General features: G+C 48.2%; 1 protein-coding gene across 4 annotated transcripts in view; it reads right to left on the reverse strand.

The window, feature by feature from the left end:
• DNMT3B (DNA methyltransferase 3 beta) overlaps nucleotides 1–2148 on the reverse strand; it is a 511613-nt gene extending 509465 nt beyond the window's left edge. For 3 of the 4 annotated variants that reach the window (XM_085619485.1, XM_085619484.1, XM_085619483.1), the window contains exon 1: nucleotides 1990–2147. In XM_085619485.1, the coding sequence (XP_085475611.1) occupies nucleotides 1990–2040 (51 nt within the window). In that variant the 5' untranslated portion in view covers nucleotides 2041–2147. Of the gene's footprint in view, nucleotides 1–1989 lie in introns of all 4 variants that reach the window. The other variant, XR_014966866.1, reaches the window with a different exon arrangement.
• Between the last annotated feature and the right edge of the window lie 12409 nt (nucleotides 2149–14557).

Below are 14557 nucleotides of genomic sequence, written 5' to 3' on the forward strand. Positions count from 1 at the left end.
ATTTTATGTTCATAGTGGAAACCCACTAACTGTTTCAGATCAATTAGTCAAATATATCTAATTACAAGTAGGGGACTGAGACATGAAGCAGTTACTGAAATTTCACTGATTATTTGTGAATTAAAAACATTAGTGGCCAATCTTACAGAAGATTCACATCCAGCCATCCACCACTAAAGTGTCAGATTCTTTGCCTATCCAACACGAAGAGGAGAGAGCTATTCTTAACAAAACAACGTAGCCGTTATGGGTCAGTAGAGAATAGGGTCTGAGAACTACTGTATTGTTATGAAACCCCGTGAGAGTTACTGATTCCCACTCTGTGGTGAAAGTGGAATGGTGACAGGGAGACTTAGCCATTGGTTGAAGAATTTATAAATCCAACCAATGAAGGTAAGGGTTTTTAATAAAAAAGTGTAAATTGTAGGACAACACACAGATTCAGCAATGAGAACTTGCCAAGAGAACTACTAAAGGATAAAGAATTGGCTTCCCTCCAGGAAAGTGACTGGAATATGTCTTGCTTCTATTGTTAGTTGACCTGGACCCAGCAAATACTGACATGTGAAGAATTGGATTTACAGCGCGCCCTCCAGGAGAGAGAATGTACTTTTTCACTTTCATTTCAATACCTTAGTAGCCAACCTGGACTCTGCTGTTAGGTGGGCTAGCACGCCCGCTTTGCTCTAATTGAGACCCTGTCTCCCTGGGCCCTCTGGAGGACACTCTGACATTTTCCAAGACTATTATGCTTTAGGTTACTCTTTGACAGTGTGCAGGATCTACTCCCGAATGGAGAACTTTAATGGGTTTTGATTTTTACCCGTTTATGTTTAAAAGGTTCATGTTTATCTCAACTCCTTTCATCTTGAGCGGCACTTAGTTCTTTTTTTATGTCTTCTTTCATCTGGACTGAGTTACCTCAAGACTGTATTGCAGTGAACTTGCAGGGTTTTGCATTCATCAATACCTTCTGTAGTGTTATACCCTTAGCTTGACTAATCCTACCAAAAGGGGTTCTAGGTGATACTTAAAAAGCCTCCAGAGCATCTTGTTTGAGAATTGTATTTGCCTGTTGAGGACGCCTTGCTTGAGTGCGTTAATACTCTTGTTTATTTCTATCCCCTCAGTGCAACAGCAGTCAGGGTACCATATTAGGTCTTCGCTATGATTTCAAGGAATGAGATGACAGAATTAACCCATGCTTTCATCCAGCAGTGAATGAGCGAGAAAATCAGGTGTGATAAGTTAGGGGCATCCTATTTCAATCCCACCAGGTCACATGCATAAATCACCTGTGCATCTCCTAGGCTACACAGCACTCAATAAAATCTACCTCAGACACAACCTCCAAAACCACGTTGAATCTACGCAAAACTCTATTTAATACAAATAAACGATGCCCAATACAATGCCCTAATAAGCTATTATCACTCTGTTAGAACGCAGATGACTATGTGTTTCCTCAATCTCAATGGCTCTAAAGCAGCACGGATGTGCATCGAGTTAAAACAAAACATAGATCCACTCTCCTACCAGACACCCCCACACAGACTGCAACGGGATGGAATATGCTGTGTGCCGGGCACCTCCTTGCTGCACGTCAATGAAAGCCCTGTCAAATTAACCACTGAAGATTGAACAAGGAGGGCTGGTTTCGAACCCATGACCTGCCGGCTGAACAGCGAGCGCAGCTGCAGAAGCTGAACGCACTGAGCGCTGCCAGCCTGTCCCCGGTATGAACTAGATGTTCAGCGCGCAACGCACAAAAACCACAAACGGCTGCAGAAAGAAAGCAAAAAAAAAAGCCATGGAAAGCGAAAGCGAGGAAGTTACTTCTGCCGGCAAAGGGAGTCCCGAACCGGCAGAAGTGCTACGAAACGACAACAATCAACCCGCTTGGTAAAGAGACAGCATAAACAAAAGCCGCACAGATGCTCCAGCTGGCGCAACATACATCCCGGCGTTAGGCCGCAGGGGGCCCCGTACCTGCAGTCCCGGCTGCGGGGTCTCACAGTGCTGCTCTGTTCTCAGGGGCATGTCCACGGGGGCACCTGTTTAGGGGGGCGGCAGCCGAGAGGGGGTTGTCTTTGTGTGCGGGTGAACCTCCTTCTCTCACTTCCTCACTGTTCAGTTTCCTTCCAGAGCCCCTCTCTCTCCTTTCTCTCTTCCCCTCCCCCAACCCCTTCCTCTCCCCCCTCACCATCCCTCCTCCCCGCACTCTGGGCTCGGTTTTCTTTCTGCTCAGCGCGTTACACCCACAGCCTATACAACCCGCACAGGTTTCCAGCCAGGCGCCTCATCCCCCTCCCCGTACAACGGTGCAAGCCTGGGGGGGGGGGGGTCTGTCTCACCCCACCACGGGTTTATTTATTTATTAATGATTTTTTGTTGCCGTGCGCTGACTAGGCCGGTTCAGGCGCAGGGCTCTACACAGTGTCAGTAATACTTAGCCTTGAGAGGGCGTCGCACAGGTCACTAGTGCGCTCGGAAAGGCACAAATGTAGACATTTGGTTAATGGTTACAACTCGTTAGCGAACTATAAACCAGCTGAACAATGAGGCAGGTACAGCGACTAAATGGCCTAGCTAGATTGAAAAAGATTCGGGTACATTACGGGGAACCGTGTATTCGGGTCCTTCGATGCTATGGAGTTACGTCACGTAATAACAAACCAAGAAAAAATGCCGAGAGGGTTGTTAAAGTCACCAGAGAAGCAAGAGATGACAATACCGTACAACAAAGACTGTAATCCATGTATGTTTGGTTGAGTAAAAAAAAGATTTTTGTAGGCTTGGAAATGACGCCATTCTTGGAAAATATAGAAATGAATCCACCCTTCCCTGTAACTACCAAAAACATGGGGCGGTGTATGACAACCCGGAAGCCAACACTGTTCTCTAATGCAAACCCTAGTCACCACCTAGATTCCCTCTCAAGTGCAATGTAGCCGCTACAACAATGGAGGGGTGAGAAGTACACAAAGCGGGCTACCGTCTTGACCCATTTAGGGAACAAGCCTTGTCAAATTTAACTGCCCGTTAGAAACCTTCATAAAGAGCACCAGCAGCAACCGTCAAAGAAGGTCCAGTGAGAGGGCCACCCCTGCCTGTCTTTTGCACCAGTCCTGTTAGCACCTTGTACGCGCCACCACCAGCTTCCTCAATATGTACATAGTACTCACTGACGCCCACAGGGACATAGGGACATCTATACAGCACAGCACCACCCCTGCACTTCAAAAAGCTAGAATGAACCTCTTACGCTCTAGCAAAGCTCATCGCCACATCAGCTTTAGGCCTCAAAGCCCGCAGCTTCCCCATTCCCTTCGTTCACACTACTCCTATCTGCCCCATTAAGAAATCCACACTCACATGCCACTTGCCTGCAGAGGTATCACAGATGTCGATTTTGACTGCAAGTGGACAAAACCTGACTCAAGCCCAACAGCAACTCTTCCCCTACAGTACAGACTGACCAACAACATATATATTGCTTCAAAGCACACAACTGTGTGACATTGCTGAAGTTAGATAGCAGACATAAATAAAGCATCGCACATCACCACCCTTCCTTAACCAGTAACTATCCTTAATGTACAAACCCTGTTTCTCAAATTCAACAACTCACTCAACTCCTCTATCAAAACCATGCTTTGCTATCACTCCCAACAACCCACTAAGAACCACTCACATCTTCTCAGTCAGTTTAGACTAGAGTAATGCCCCTCTCACCCCCATCACACTCAGATGGTAGAGGACTTGTTTGCCCAATCAATCACCCAAAGTCCCTCAAATTTCTGGTCTCGACAGCTATCATCCACTTGAATAAAAGCTGTATACATCAGGTCATCAGAGAATTCCGGCAACCACCAATCCAGCCCCCCCCCCCCCCACAACCCCAACTCATCCTTCCTGGAATAAAACAGCTACTTAGATGGCAAAAACAGCCAAAACAAAGCTATTTTAAGATTTATCAAGGTCAATGCTTCAACGCCATCTCTTCTTTCATCCAATCCTCTCCCAATACCGTACCTAAAAAAACATTTTCACCCTTCATTCTAAGGGCACTGATGAGGTATGGACCTCTGCAATGCTAAAAAGTAGGACATCCAAGCCTGATTTGTTCCTCCTTGACATAACTAACAATTTTACCTACATCCTGAAATTCACACCAGTCACTTTGGGTGCTCCTGTATTCCATTTATTTTTCAACATTTAGATGCTCATGTTCTCGACCTTCTCACCAATTTGGGCCAAACTTTCACACTTGTGTCAACCACGTTTTAATATGTACCTCAAATACGCCAGTCCCAAAACTACCTCACCCAAAAAGCCAAGTGCCTAGCTCCCATAAAGTGAAGAAGTGGAATAAAGGCATATTTTCCACTTCCCCAACATCACCTACTCCACTTTCATCAATGGACATGCGCCCCACACATCCTCTAGCAAATACTTAATGGTCTACCTTAAATGACAACCTTAACAGAAGCTTATTAACTCGGTTACAAACAGAACACTCTTCCACATCTACCAACTCAGAAAGCCTCCTTTATAAGCCTCACAACTCCACAGCCCGGCATCTAGTCTAAAACAACCTCTGTACTGCCTCCCTGAATACCAAATAAATGGCTGGACTGAATGTTGCCACCTACGACATCTTAGGTCATTTATCCAGTGCTACCGAAACCGTATCAGCTTCCTTACAGAGCCCACAAAAAATGTAAGATACCCTGCCACACACAGATGCAGGGTTCGTTGGCCCAGGCCAACTTACCACCAACATAACATCAAGCAAGAGAATTCTGGGATCTGCAAACAGCTTTGCCTAGAACAGTCCATGATCACAACAAGTAAACAAATAAGGCTGGGTAGTCTCCATCCAAACCTCCTCACGTTGTCACAGTCTTCCACAGACATCTTCTGCACACCCATTGCTCATCGACTTAAGAAGATGTTCTATCATAATATCAAGATTTTAATACAGACCTGCCATAATATTTTGAGAAAAACACCAACTATAACAACTTTGTGAAGGTAAGTATATACAGGCAGTGCTTGATTTGTAAAAAACACAATTAAGTGCCAGGGCTCGCGTCAAGAGGCCACTGCAGCTTGCACCACATATTGCCTACCTACATTCATAACATTGTAGCAGTTGATATTTTTGCCACAATATTCTGACAGATCAGTATTTTGGTCCTTGATATTCTGACACAAGGCCCTTGAGAAAAGCACTGGAAATCCAGCCTTCCCAAATGACACAATGCCAAAAAGTATACTATAAAACACTAAAACAGCCTTCTTTATAGCTGAATCCCTAGGTTAAGCCTCTCCTTCCATCTCTACTGACAATAAGACAACAGGAAAAAGTAAGCATTACTCTTCCAACCATTGGCCATTTATTACAAAACCGCCACTGAATCTGTTAAGGGTAGGGTGTGCGTAATCCTAAACCCCTTGACACAAGTTAATTTGTAGTATACACTATGCAATTTGCATAAATAAAATGTAGGTTCTAGCCGACTGGCCGCTTGTGCAAAAAACAAAAGTTAAAATGTTATCTTCTGCAGTGGTTGTGAGCTGGGACTAAGTTCATTCACTGAATGGTTAATGAATTTGCCACATTGTTCAGGGTTGTATGTGATAAAATAGGTTTCCAAAACAACGTTTGAAAAATTACTTTTCAAAAACATTTTTTTCCATCACACAGTTTTCCCAAAACATCTTTGACTAAATTAATAACTGCATTCTATGGCACAAAAAATGGCTTACAAATATCTGTAATCGGGCAACACAATTCCAAAAGTAAGATTTATTAGCTTTCACTGAAAGATATTTTGCAAAGAATTAAAAACATACATTAAACATTTTGTAATGTTAAATGCACTTAGGGATAAAAATACAAAATAATAGGGGTAACGATGTAGGTAAACAGAAATATGTATATGTTAGGGTACATATATATTCACTGAAAAAAACCTAAGGTTACAGGCAAGTTATAGTTAGGCTCAGATTTCACGCATACAAAACCATAGAAATTCAGCAGTTATAGTTACCTGAGCTAACTATAACTTACACCACGACGATGCACTGCTTATAACCTCACATATTACATCACTCATGACAGCACTGATTACATCTCACATGACATTACTGATGACCTCACTGATGACAGCGTAAAGTGGGCGAGACTGTTTTTAAGAGTTTACGGATGTTAAACATATATACTGACTGTACAAAAGTTAGATTAGTATACTAGTTGCACTACTACTGAGTGATACTACTTCTAACATATGTTATGTGAATGGCTGTGTGGCTATGTATCCTTGTGTTTATAGGTGTGTCAGTGGCTGTATGGGTATATAAGTGGGTGTATGAGTAGCTGTGTGGGAGAATGAGATGCTGAGTGAGTGGCTGTATTAGTGTGTAAGTGGGTGCGAAAGGGGTTGTATGGGTGAGTGAGCAGTGGTGTGAGTGGCTTTATGGGTGGGTAAGTGGGTGTGTAGTGACTGTATGGGTGAGTGGGTGTCTGAATGGCTGTATGAGTGAGTGACTGTGTGTTTAAGTGGTTGTTTGGATGAGTGAGTGGCTGTTTGGTTAAGTAGGTGGTGTGTGAGTGGCTGTATTGGAGAGTAAGTGTCTGTGTGAATAACTGTATGGGTAAGTGAGCGGATGTGTGAGTGCTTGTATGGATCTGTGAATGGGTATATAAGTGGTTTTGTGGGTGTGCGAGAGCTTGTATGGGTGAGTGAGTGGCTGTGTTCAGAGGCTGTAGGGGTGAGTGAGTAGGTGTGTGAGTGATTGTGTAACCAAATAAATGAGTGTGTTAGTAGCTGTATGGGTGAGTGTAAGGCTATGTGACTGGGTCTATGGGTGAGTGACTGGTTGTATGAGTCACTGCATGGGTGAGTGAATGGTTATGTGAGTGGCCGTACGAGTGTGTGTGTGAGTGGCTCTATGGAGTAGTGAGTGAGTGTGTGAGTTCTGGTATGGGTCTGTAAATGGGTATGTGAGTGATTGTGTGGATGCGTGAGTGGGCATACAAGAGGTTGTATGGGGATGTGGGTGTGTGTGTGAGGGGTTCTGTGGATGATGTCATGAGTGATGTAACTGAACATGTCATGAGTGATGTAATATGTAAGCTCAGGTAACTATAACTGCTGAATTTCTATGGTTTTGTACAAGTGAAATCAGATCCTAACTATAACATCCCTGTACATGTTTGTTTTTTTCAGTGAATTTCTAAGGTTTAAAAAAAAATCTATTTCCCAACTGTAACGTCCCTGTAACCTTTGTTTCTTTAAAGTGCATTTCTAAGGTTTTTTAGCTAGTAGTCGTGTTTGCAGAGTGAAAGAGTGGAGAAAGAGAGCGGGCCTCTGGCCAGCTCTCAGGAATCCCGCAGTGTCAGACTTACTGGAGGTAACAGGACCCTCATCATCCAAGGGGACGTGTTCCCCCAACCAGCAGTGTGCCAGGAGACACGTTTGCAGAGCGGTGGAGAAAGGGGTGGGGCCTCTGACCAGCTCACAGCAATCCTGTTGTGTGGGAATTAAAGGAGGGAACAGGAGGGGTTCTTGGCCCCCAAGGACCCTCAGCATCCAAGGGGATTTCATTCACCAACCATAGTGTACCAGGAGCCACACTTGTAGAGTAGTGGAGAAAGGGGGTGTGCCTCAGAAGATTTCTCAGCAATCCCGCTGTGTGGGACTTTCTGGAGGTAGATGGAGAGCTTCTTGGCCCCCAAGGACCCTCAGCAGCCAAGGGGACCTTCTCACCCAACCAATAGTCCGCCAGGAGGCGCGTGTGCAGACTGGTAGAGAAAGGGGGTGGAGCCTCCAATGACCTCAGTAATCCCACTGCGTGGGACTTACTGGAGGTAACAGGAGGTGTAGTTGGCCCCCAAGGACCCATAAGAGCCAAGGGGACTTCATCCCGCAACTAGTAGTGCACCAGGAGGTGCTTTTGCAGAGTGGTTGTGAAAGGGGGCAGGGCCTCTGGAGACTTGCCAAGCCCTCTTTTTGAAAAAAAATGTTCTTTTATTAGGGGAGGGGGACCGCACGGCCCCCTTCCCTGGGCTGGTTTTGGCCCTTGGGACTCCATTCCCAAGGCCAGGCCTTTAAAAAAAAAATTCTTTAGGGGAGGGGGGGCCGCACAGCCCTATGGCCAGGGGAACCCATGCCCTGGGGCCCGGCCTACTTGTAATTGGGGAGGGGGCCCCCTCCCTGAGCCGATTTCGGCCCCAGGGACCCCATCCCCCGGGTCCCGGACATGTCTGCTGTGTGGCTCCAGGACACCCAGTCTCCACTGAGATCACGTGGGTAGCCTGAATGTCCCAGTGGTCCCTGTCGGCTCTACGCTTCCTGTGGGAACCAGCATTGCTTTTAGACAAAGAGAGCTGCTAATCATACAGCTTCCTCTGTCTAAAAGCAATTCTACTCCACTTCCAACAAGCCAGAGCATTTTTAGTCGGCCCTGGGGGCAGTCCCCAGGGCAATCTATGGCTCTAAGGGGGGGCGTCCACGCAGCCCCTCTACTTTTTTGTGTGTAGCGCCTGACCCGGTAGTTGGCATCCCCGGGATCGAGAACGGCCCGGGAAGGGAGCCTTACGGTGCGGGAGGGGAGCCACGAGGCTGCCCTCCATTTTTTTAAAAAGAGGATGTCCCCTGGGAGGTGGTGGTTCCCAGGGCTTGGGGGGGTCCCTCAGGTTGCCTCAAACCGAATTTGTTAAGGCTTCGGTGGGGGGGTCCAAGAGGCCTCCCAGATTTGTTTTTGTCATGTGGCCTCAGAAGGTGGTGGTCCCTGTGGCCCAGGTGGAGGCCCCATGTTTTAAAATAAATAAGCGAGGGCGTGGTCAAGCTGCGACTGGAGTAAGATGTGTCTTGTTGAGTCTCCACTCCATCGCGACCTGCTAAAGCTTGCCCGCCAGATTTTGAGTGTGACTCTGGGCATAAGTCCAAGGGCCTGACCACAGGAGCCCACCAGGGATCTGCAGCTACCCTGAAAGCGGATCGCAGAGCCTCCTGATTCACGTTTTGTGCCAGAAGGACGGACTAATGCGTCACTCGTGGCGTCATTTTAGGCCTCGTGGGTGAAGCCATCTAGAAGGAGCGGCTCTCCTCCTGCCCTCGGCTCGCAACATCAAGGTCCCCCAGGTCTGGGGAGCCGTCCCTGCCCCTGGGGGCTCCTCCGGGTCGACTGCTGGGCCGGGTCCGTGGGCCAACTGGAGGCCCGCCGAGACCCTGTTGGCAGGCCCTTCTGCGGTGATTGCCGTGACCACATCGTTGGAGCTACGGACCTGAGAGCGGGCCTGCCAGCCTTAGATTCCTGACGTGCTCCAATCCTGGCGGCGTGGGATGGCACCGGACACAGCCGCCTCAGAAGTCGGACTGAAACTCTCATTGGCTGCATGGCTCTGGGCATAGCTGCTCTATGTACTTACTGAACTTGCCGCCTGCCATGACTGCGAACATCAGCCCACATAGAGAGAGGTGAGAGGGATCGTCTGCGGGGATCGCGCAGCGGGGTCCCCTGCCCCCCCGTCCCTTTCTGGTGGGTCTGCGCTGAGCCCTGTCTGGATTTCTGGGGCTAGATCTCCCTGCCTGCAAAGGTCACACAGGCAATGGGGTAGCCCTTCTGCCTCACCGGGACGCTGCTGCACCCAGGCCCTGCACCCACGGAACCTCTGAGCCGCTGGACAGTGATCCTGCTTCTCAGACTTGGAGACGGGAGGGCACCGGCTGCGAAGTTCGCACGGCAAGGCCAAACATTCTCTCCTGCCCCTGCTTGACCTGGAAGCCTCTCAGCTAGACTCCCCTTGGAGTCAGGAGACCTGGCCTCCCTGCTGTTGCAGAGGCACTTGTGGCAACCTGCATCGCACTGAGCCGGCCTACGTGATGTACCAGGAGGACAATCGGAGCCTGATTTGACACAGGGACCCTCAGTGCGACTGCCGTGTGCTGCCCCCAGATGTGCTAGTGAGCTCCCATAGGGCCACTGGACCCAGGATCAGGCTCGAAAAATCCACTCGCATTTGCGAGCCAGATTTAATTAGAACGAGCTATTTTTAGGTCCTACTCGCCCTTTTCTGGCAAGTAGGAAGAAACACTGACTTTTGACCTCAGTCTCTGAAAGCAGAGCAAAGGTGACAAGATAGCAAGATTTAAAGGCATCTTTATTGTTCACAAAGTGAATGAGCAATGAAAATGCATTTAAATCTTATTAATTTGGCACATTTGCTCAGCTTTCAGAGACAGAGGTCAAGTGCATTACAGTTAGGTCGAGTAGATTTTATAAGTTACTAGACCTGAAGGTCTAGTTACCATTTTTTTGATTTTTCGAGCCCTGGATACACTGCTGCTGTACGAGGGTGCCCGAGAAACGCGGTTGTGAAGCAGCCCCCTGAACTCTGGATCTGGAGAGGTATTGACAGCTAAGAGGAGAGACGGTGGCCTTGGCTGTGTTGCTGGAACCCGCACTGGCCCTCTCACTGTCTCTGGAAGATTGCCCCCGCGATATCAATAGGCTGGGGTGGAGAGTCGGTCTAGGTCTTAAATTGCATTAGCTTAGGATCATGGTGGGGAACCCTTCTTTCAGTCACTTTGCAGCTCTGGCCCCGACTATTGCCATCTGACGCTGCCTTCTACGATCTGGTGAACACTGCCCTACTCTGGCGCATACTGCCTCTGGGTGGCTTTATCCCCCAAGGTGACCAGCGGGGCCCCGCTGGGAGTACCCGGCCAGCAAATGTACCTACTGTGAGCTGGCTCCCCCGAGGATCTACTGTCCCCTCATCACTAGCCGACGCTGGAACTGCAAGAGTTGCGTAGTCTCTCTCCCTACTAACATAATTCTCCCATCACGCTGAGCCCCTCCTGCCCAGCCCTTGTGCTGCTGAGACCGTACCCTTGGCCATGCAGCATTCTAAGATTGGCAAGGATCCGGTCCCTACTCCGGCCAAGGACAATCCTGTGACATCTCTATGGCTGAAACCTTTAACCGTCTACACCTGACGCTCCGGGAGCTATGGCGGCTGAGGACTTGGCATGGGCCCCGATCACACAGGCTTTTGTGAATTCATTCTTGCAGGAAATCAAGTCAGAAATTGAATCTCGCAAAAATGACTTCAAAGCCTGCCTGTGGGAAATCCGCCGAGATGTCACGGAGATTGGGAGCCGTGTGGATGACCTTGAACGCACGATGAATTCGCGAGCGGAAGATCTTGAGAACCTCTCGCACTGGATGGCAGAGAAGACCAGCATATCTATTTCCAACTGAAGCAGTAGGACCTGGAAAACAGAAGCCGGCGCAACATTCGTATCATGGGGGTCCCTCGTGGAGCGGAGGGGCAAGACATTAAGTCCTTCATAGCGGATCTCCTGCAGACGATCAGGGCGGATGATGATGCCTCCCCTCAGGCTCTGGATAGAGCTCACCGAGTCCCTGGACTTTACTCTGGACATTCTCTCACGTGTCCACTTTTTTGTAGATACGGAGGCCAATTTACAGAAGGTACAGATTTAACATACAAGGGCTACCCGATTCAGGTATTTCAGGACATCGCCCCAGTTACCCTTCAAAGGCACATAGAGTTCAAGCCAGTCACTGAGAAATTGTACAAACTTCAAATTAAATACCAATTGGGCCACCCCTTTGCATTGATCTTTGCATGGGGATAAAATGTCAGGTTCTCCGCACCCTGATAGACGCGATGCAGCTCCTTCAGTCTCAACAGAAACTGATGATGCAGGCGAAACAAGAGATCATCAAACATCTCCGCACCATGGGTGACCCTCACTCACGGGCCCGTTCCCCTGCAGATTCAGACTGAACTTAATGGGGCCTGCGTCACTTCCCCTGCACACGAGACCTGGCTTCTGAAACCCTTGGAGGCTTACGCCTATACCACGCCAGGTCATATTGATCCACAACTTTCTCGTCGCCCCGCACACTTTCACCCTCCTGGAGGCATCCTTAATCGCTGTAGCTCTACCTGGCAACCCACTACACATGAAATGTCCTCCTCTACGATAGGAAGGCAGTTTGATGGCTGATGACTTTCACCGCTTCCATTGAGATTGGCCGCTGGAGGCGGAGACCGACCGTCGGCCACTATTGACTGCTACGCCCCCACTTATTTCAACGTATGAGCTATTTCTCGATGACATTGAAGGCAGTTTGATGGCTGATGACTTTCACCGCTTCCACTGAGATTGGCCGCTGGAGGCGGAGACCGACCGTCGGCCACTATTGACTGCTACGCCCCCACGTATTTCAACGTATGAGCTATTTCTCGATGACATTGAACTATGCAGGCCCTGTTTGTCACTCTTTGTTGGTATTGCTGTTGCCCCCTCTCCCTTCCCCCTCCCTCTCACTCACCCTGGAGCGAGTATTTCTACGCCAATCGCCAGGTATATAGGGCATTTCATTTAGTCTTTTGGAAAAGCCCCGGGCTTTAAAATCAATATAGCCAAATCACACACACTAACCCTCTCAACTCCTGAGGTGCATCAACTCAAGCCAACTGGCCTGCCTGCAGGCGCAACATACGCGAAGATATACGCCGTGGAAGAAACTCCCTCTCTCCTGGCTGGGTTGCCTCAATGAGTTTAAAAGGTCCCTTCTTCCAAAAGTACTCTACCTATTCCAATCTCTTCCCACCCTGATACCACAGGTAGATATCCAGTCCCTCCAGCGAGACCTAAAAGCTTTTATCTGGGGCAAGGGTTGTCTGCGATTCTCAAATAAATTACTTATGCTCCCCCAAGACTGCGAGGTAGGCTCCTATGCGATCTTGTCTGGCTCCCTTGAACAGCGTGCCCCCACAGTACCTACATTGCCACCACTACGAAAACAGTACTTGACAATTGGCAAAAACTTGTGGTCTCTAGAGGACTTACATCATTCCGATCTCTCAATACCACCATAGCACGCAATTCCCACCGGCTTTGAAACCTCACGCCTTCCTCTCATGGTTAGAGGGCGAATGTCGCATAATACAGGATCTCTTTGTGTGAAACTCTTTAAAACTTTTGAACAATGCAAAAAATCCTTTCAACTCTCAGGCTCCTCAAGATTACAGTACTATCAAATTCAACACTGGTTGCTCAGTCCACTTTATATGCAGGGGGCAACTAGATCGCTTACTCCCTTTGAAACCCGGGTCCGGGCCTTTGAGGGCTCCCGGGGCTGAATTTTCCCGCACATACAAAATTCTACAACACTCATACCAAATCCAAGCTCATACATACCAGAAGAAGTGGAGGATGGACGCAGAAGAAGAGGTGACACCGGAAATCTGGGAACAGCTTTAGCGTGCTATTTTAAAACTCTACAGAAGCATTCCCCAACACGAATCAGCCTATAAATTGATGACGCAATGGTACTATACCCCTGCTCGCCTCCTGGAGATATGTCCATATCTCTCCCTGATCTGCTGGAGATGTCAAGACGCAGTAGACAACTTAATCCATATCTGGTGGACTTGCCCTAGCCTGGTCATAGTCTGGAAAGAGGTCCTCAGTCACGTTAAGGATACAGTGGGCTTCCACATTCCCAGCTCCCCATGGTGACCCTACTTGGCATTAGACCCCCTCGACTTGTTGCCATGACCCACTGTGACTGGTGCCTCATAGCGCAGATGCTGGGGGCGGCAAGACAATCTATAGCCTTCTACTGGAAAAAACCCTCTTCCCCACCCATCTTGGCATGGTTCCTGCGCCTCTGGCATGTCATGGCTCTGAAACTATTAACTGCCCGTCTTAATCACACGGACACTAAATTTACCCACACTTGGCAGCCACTTATTCAACATTTCACTCGACTGGAGAATTCTAGCTATACCCCCCTCAGCTGCGAGCCCTGCAATTGTTTGATGACTCTCTCCTGCCATACACTAGGGAAGCCCTCAAACCTGACTCCCCAGCAAAGGGCCCTGATGGGAACTCTCCTTCTCCCTAAACCTCTCACCTGACCCCACTGACTGCATTTTAGACTCGCTCCTTCCTCCCTCCCATCCTCTATCCCCTGGTCTTATGCCCCCTTGATTGTTTGACTAACCCACAAGGTTTTTTCTACTTGGTCATCATCAACGAATTTCCATCATTCGCTATACAAGTTATGCTCGCTTCCACAAGTGGAAGGCTGAACTTCCTACTTAAACATGCTTTATGTTTGATGACACCTAAGTCTTGAATACGTTGCATGTTGCATGTCTCTGACTTAGAGATACTTGTTGACTCTCTACTCTTCTTCATAGTCCAACTGCTTTCATAGGACCCTCACTATGCTATGATGCTTATTCTATGTTTTATGCTACCTGTGATGATCCTTGTTTTCTTCATAAAAATCTTTTTCAAAGTAAAATAAATAAGCCCCGGGGAGGTAGTGGTCCCTGGGGCATTAATAAGCCCAAGGAAGGGTGGAGGGGGCTATGTGTATCCTCAGCCTTTGTTATTAAAATGGCCCCGGGATCTGCGCTTTGCTTTTTTTAACATTTCGGGGTGAGCTGTGGATCCAGCATGTCTCCCACCAAAATGTTTTAAAAAAAAGCTTT

The sequence above is a fragment of the Triturus cristatus genome, chromosome 7, assembly GCF_964204655.1.
Source record: "Triturus cristatus chromosome 7, aTriCri1.1, whole genome shotgun sequence".
NCBI classification, from domain to species: Eukaryota; Metazoa; Chordata; class Amphibia; order Caudata; family Salamandridae; genus Triturus; species Triturus cristatus.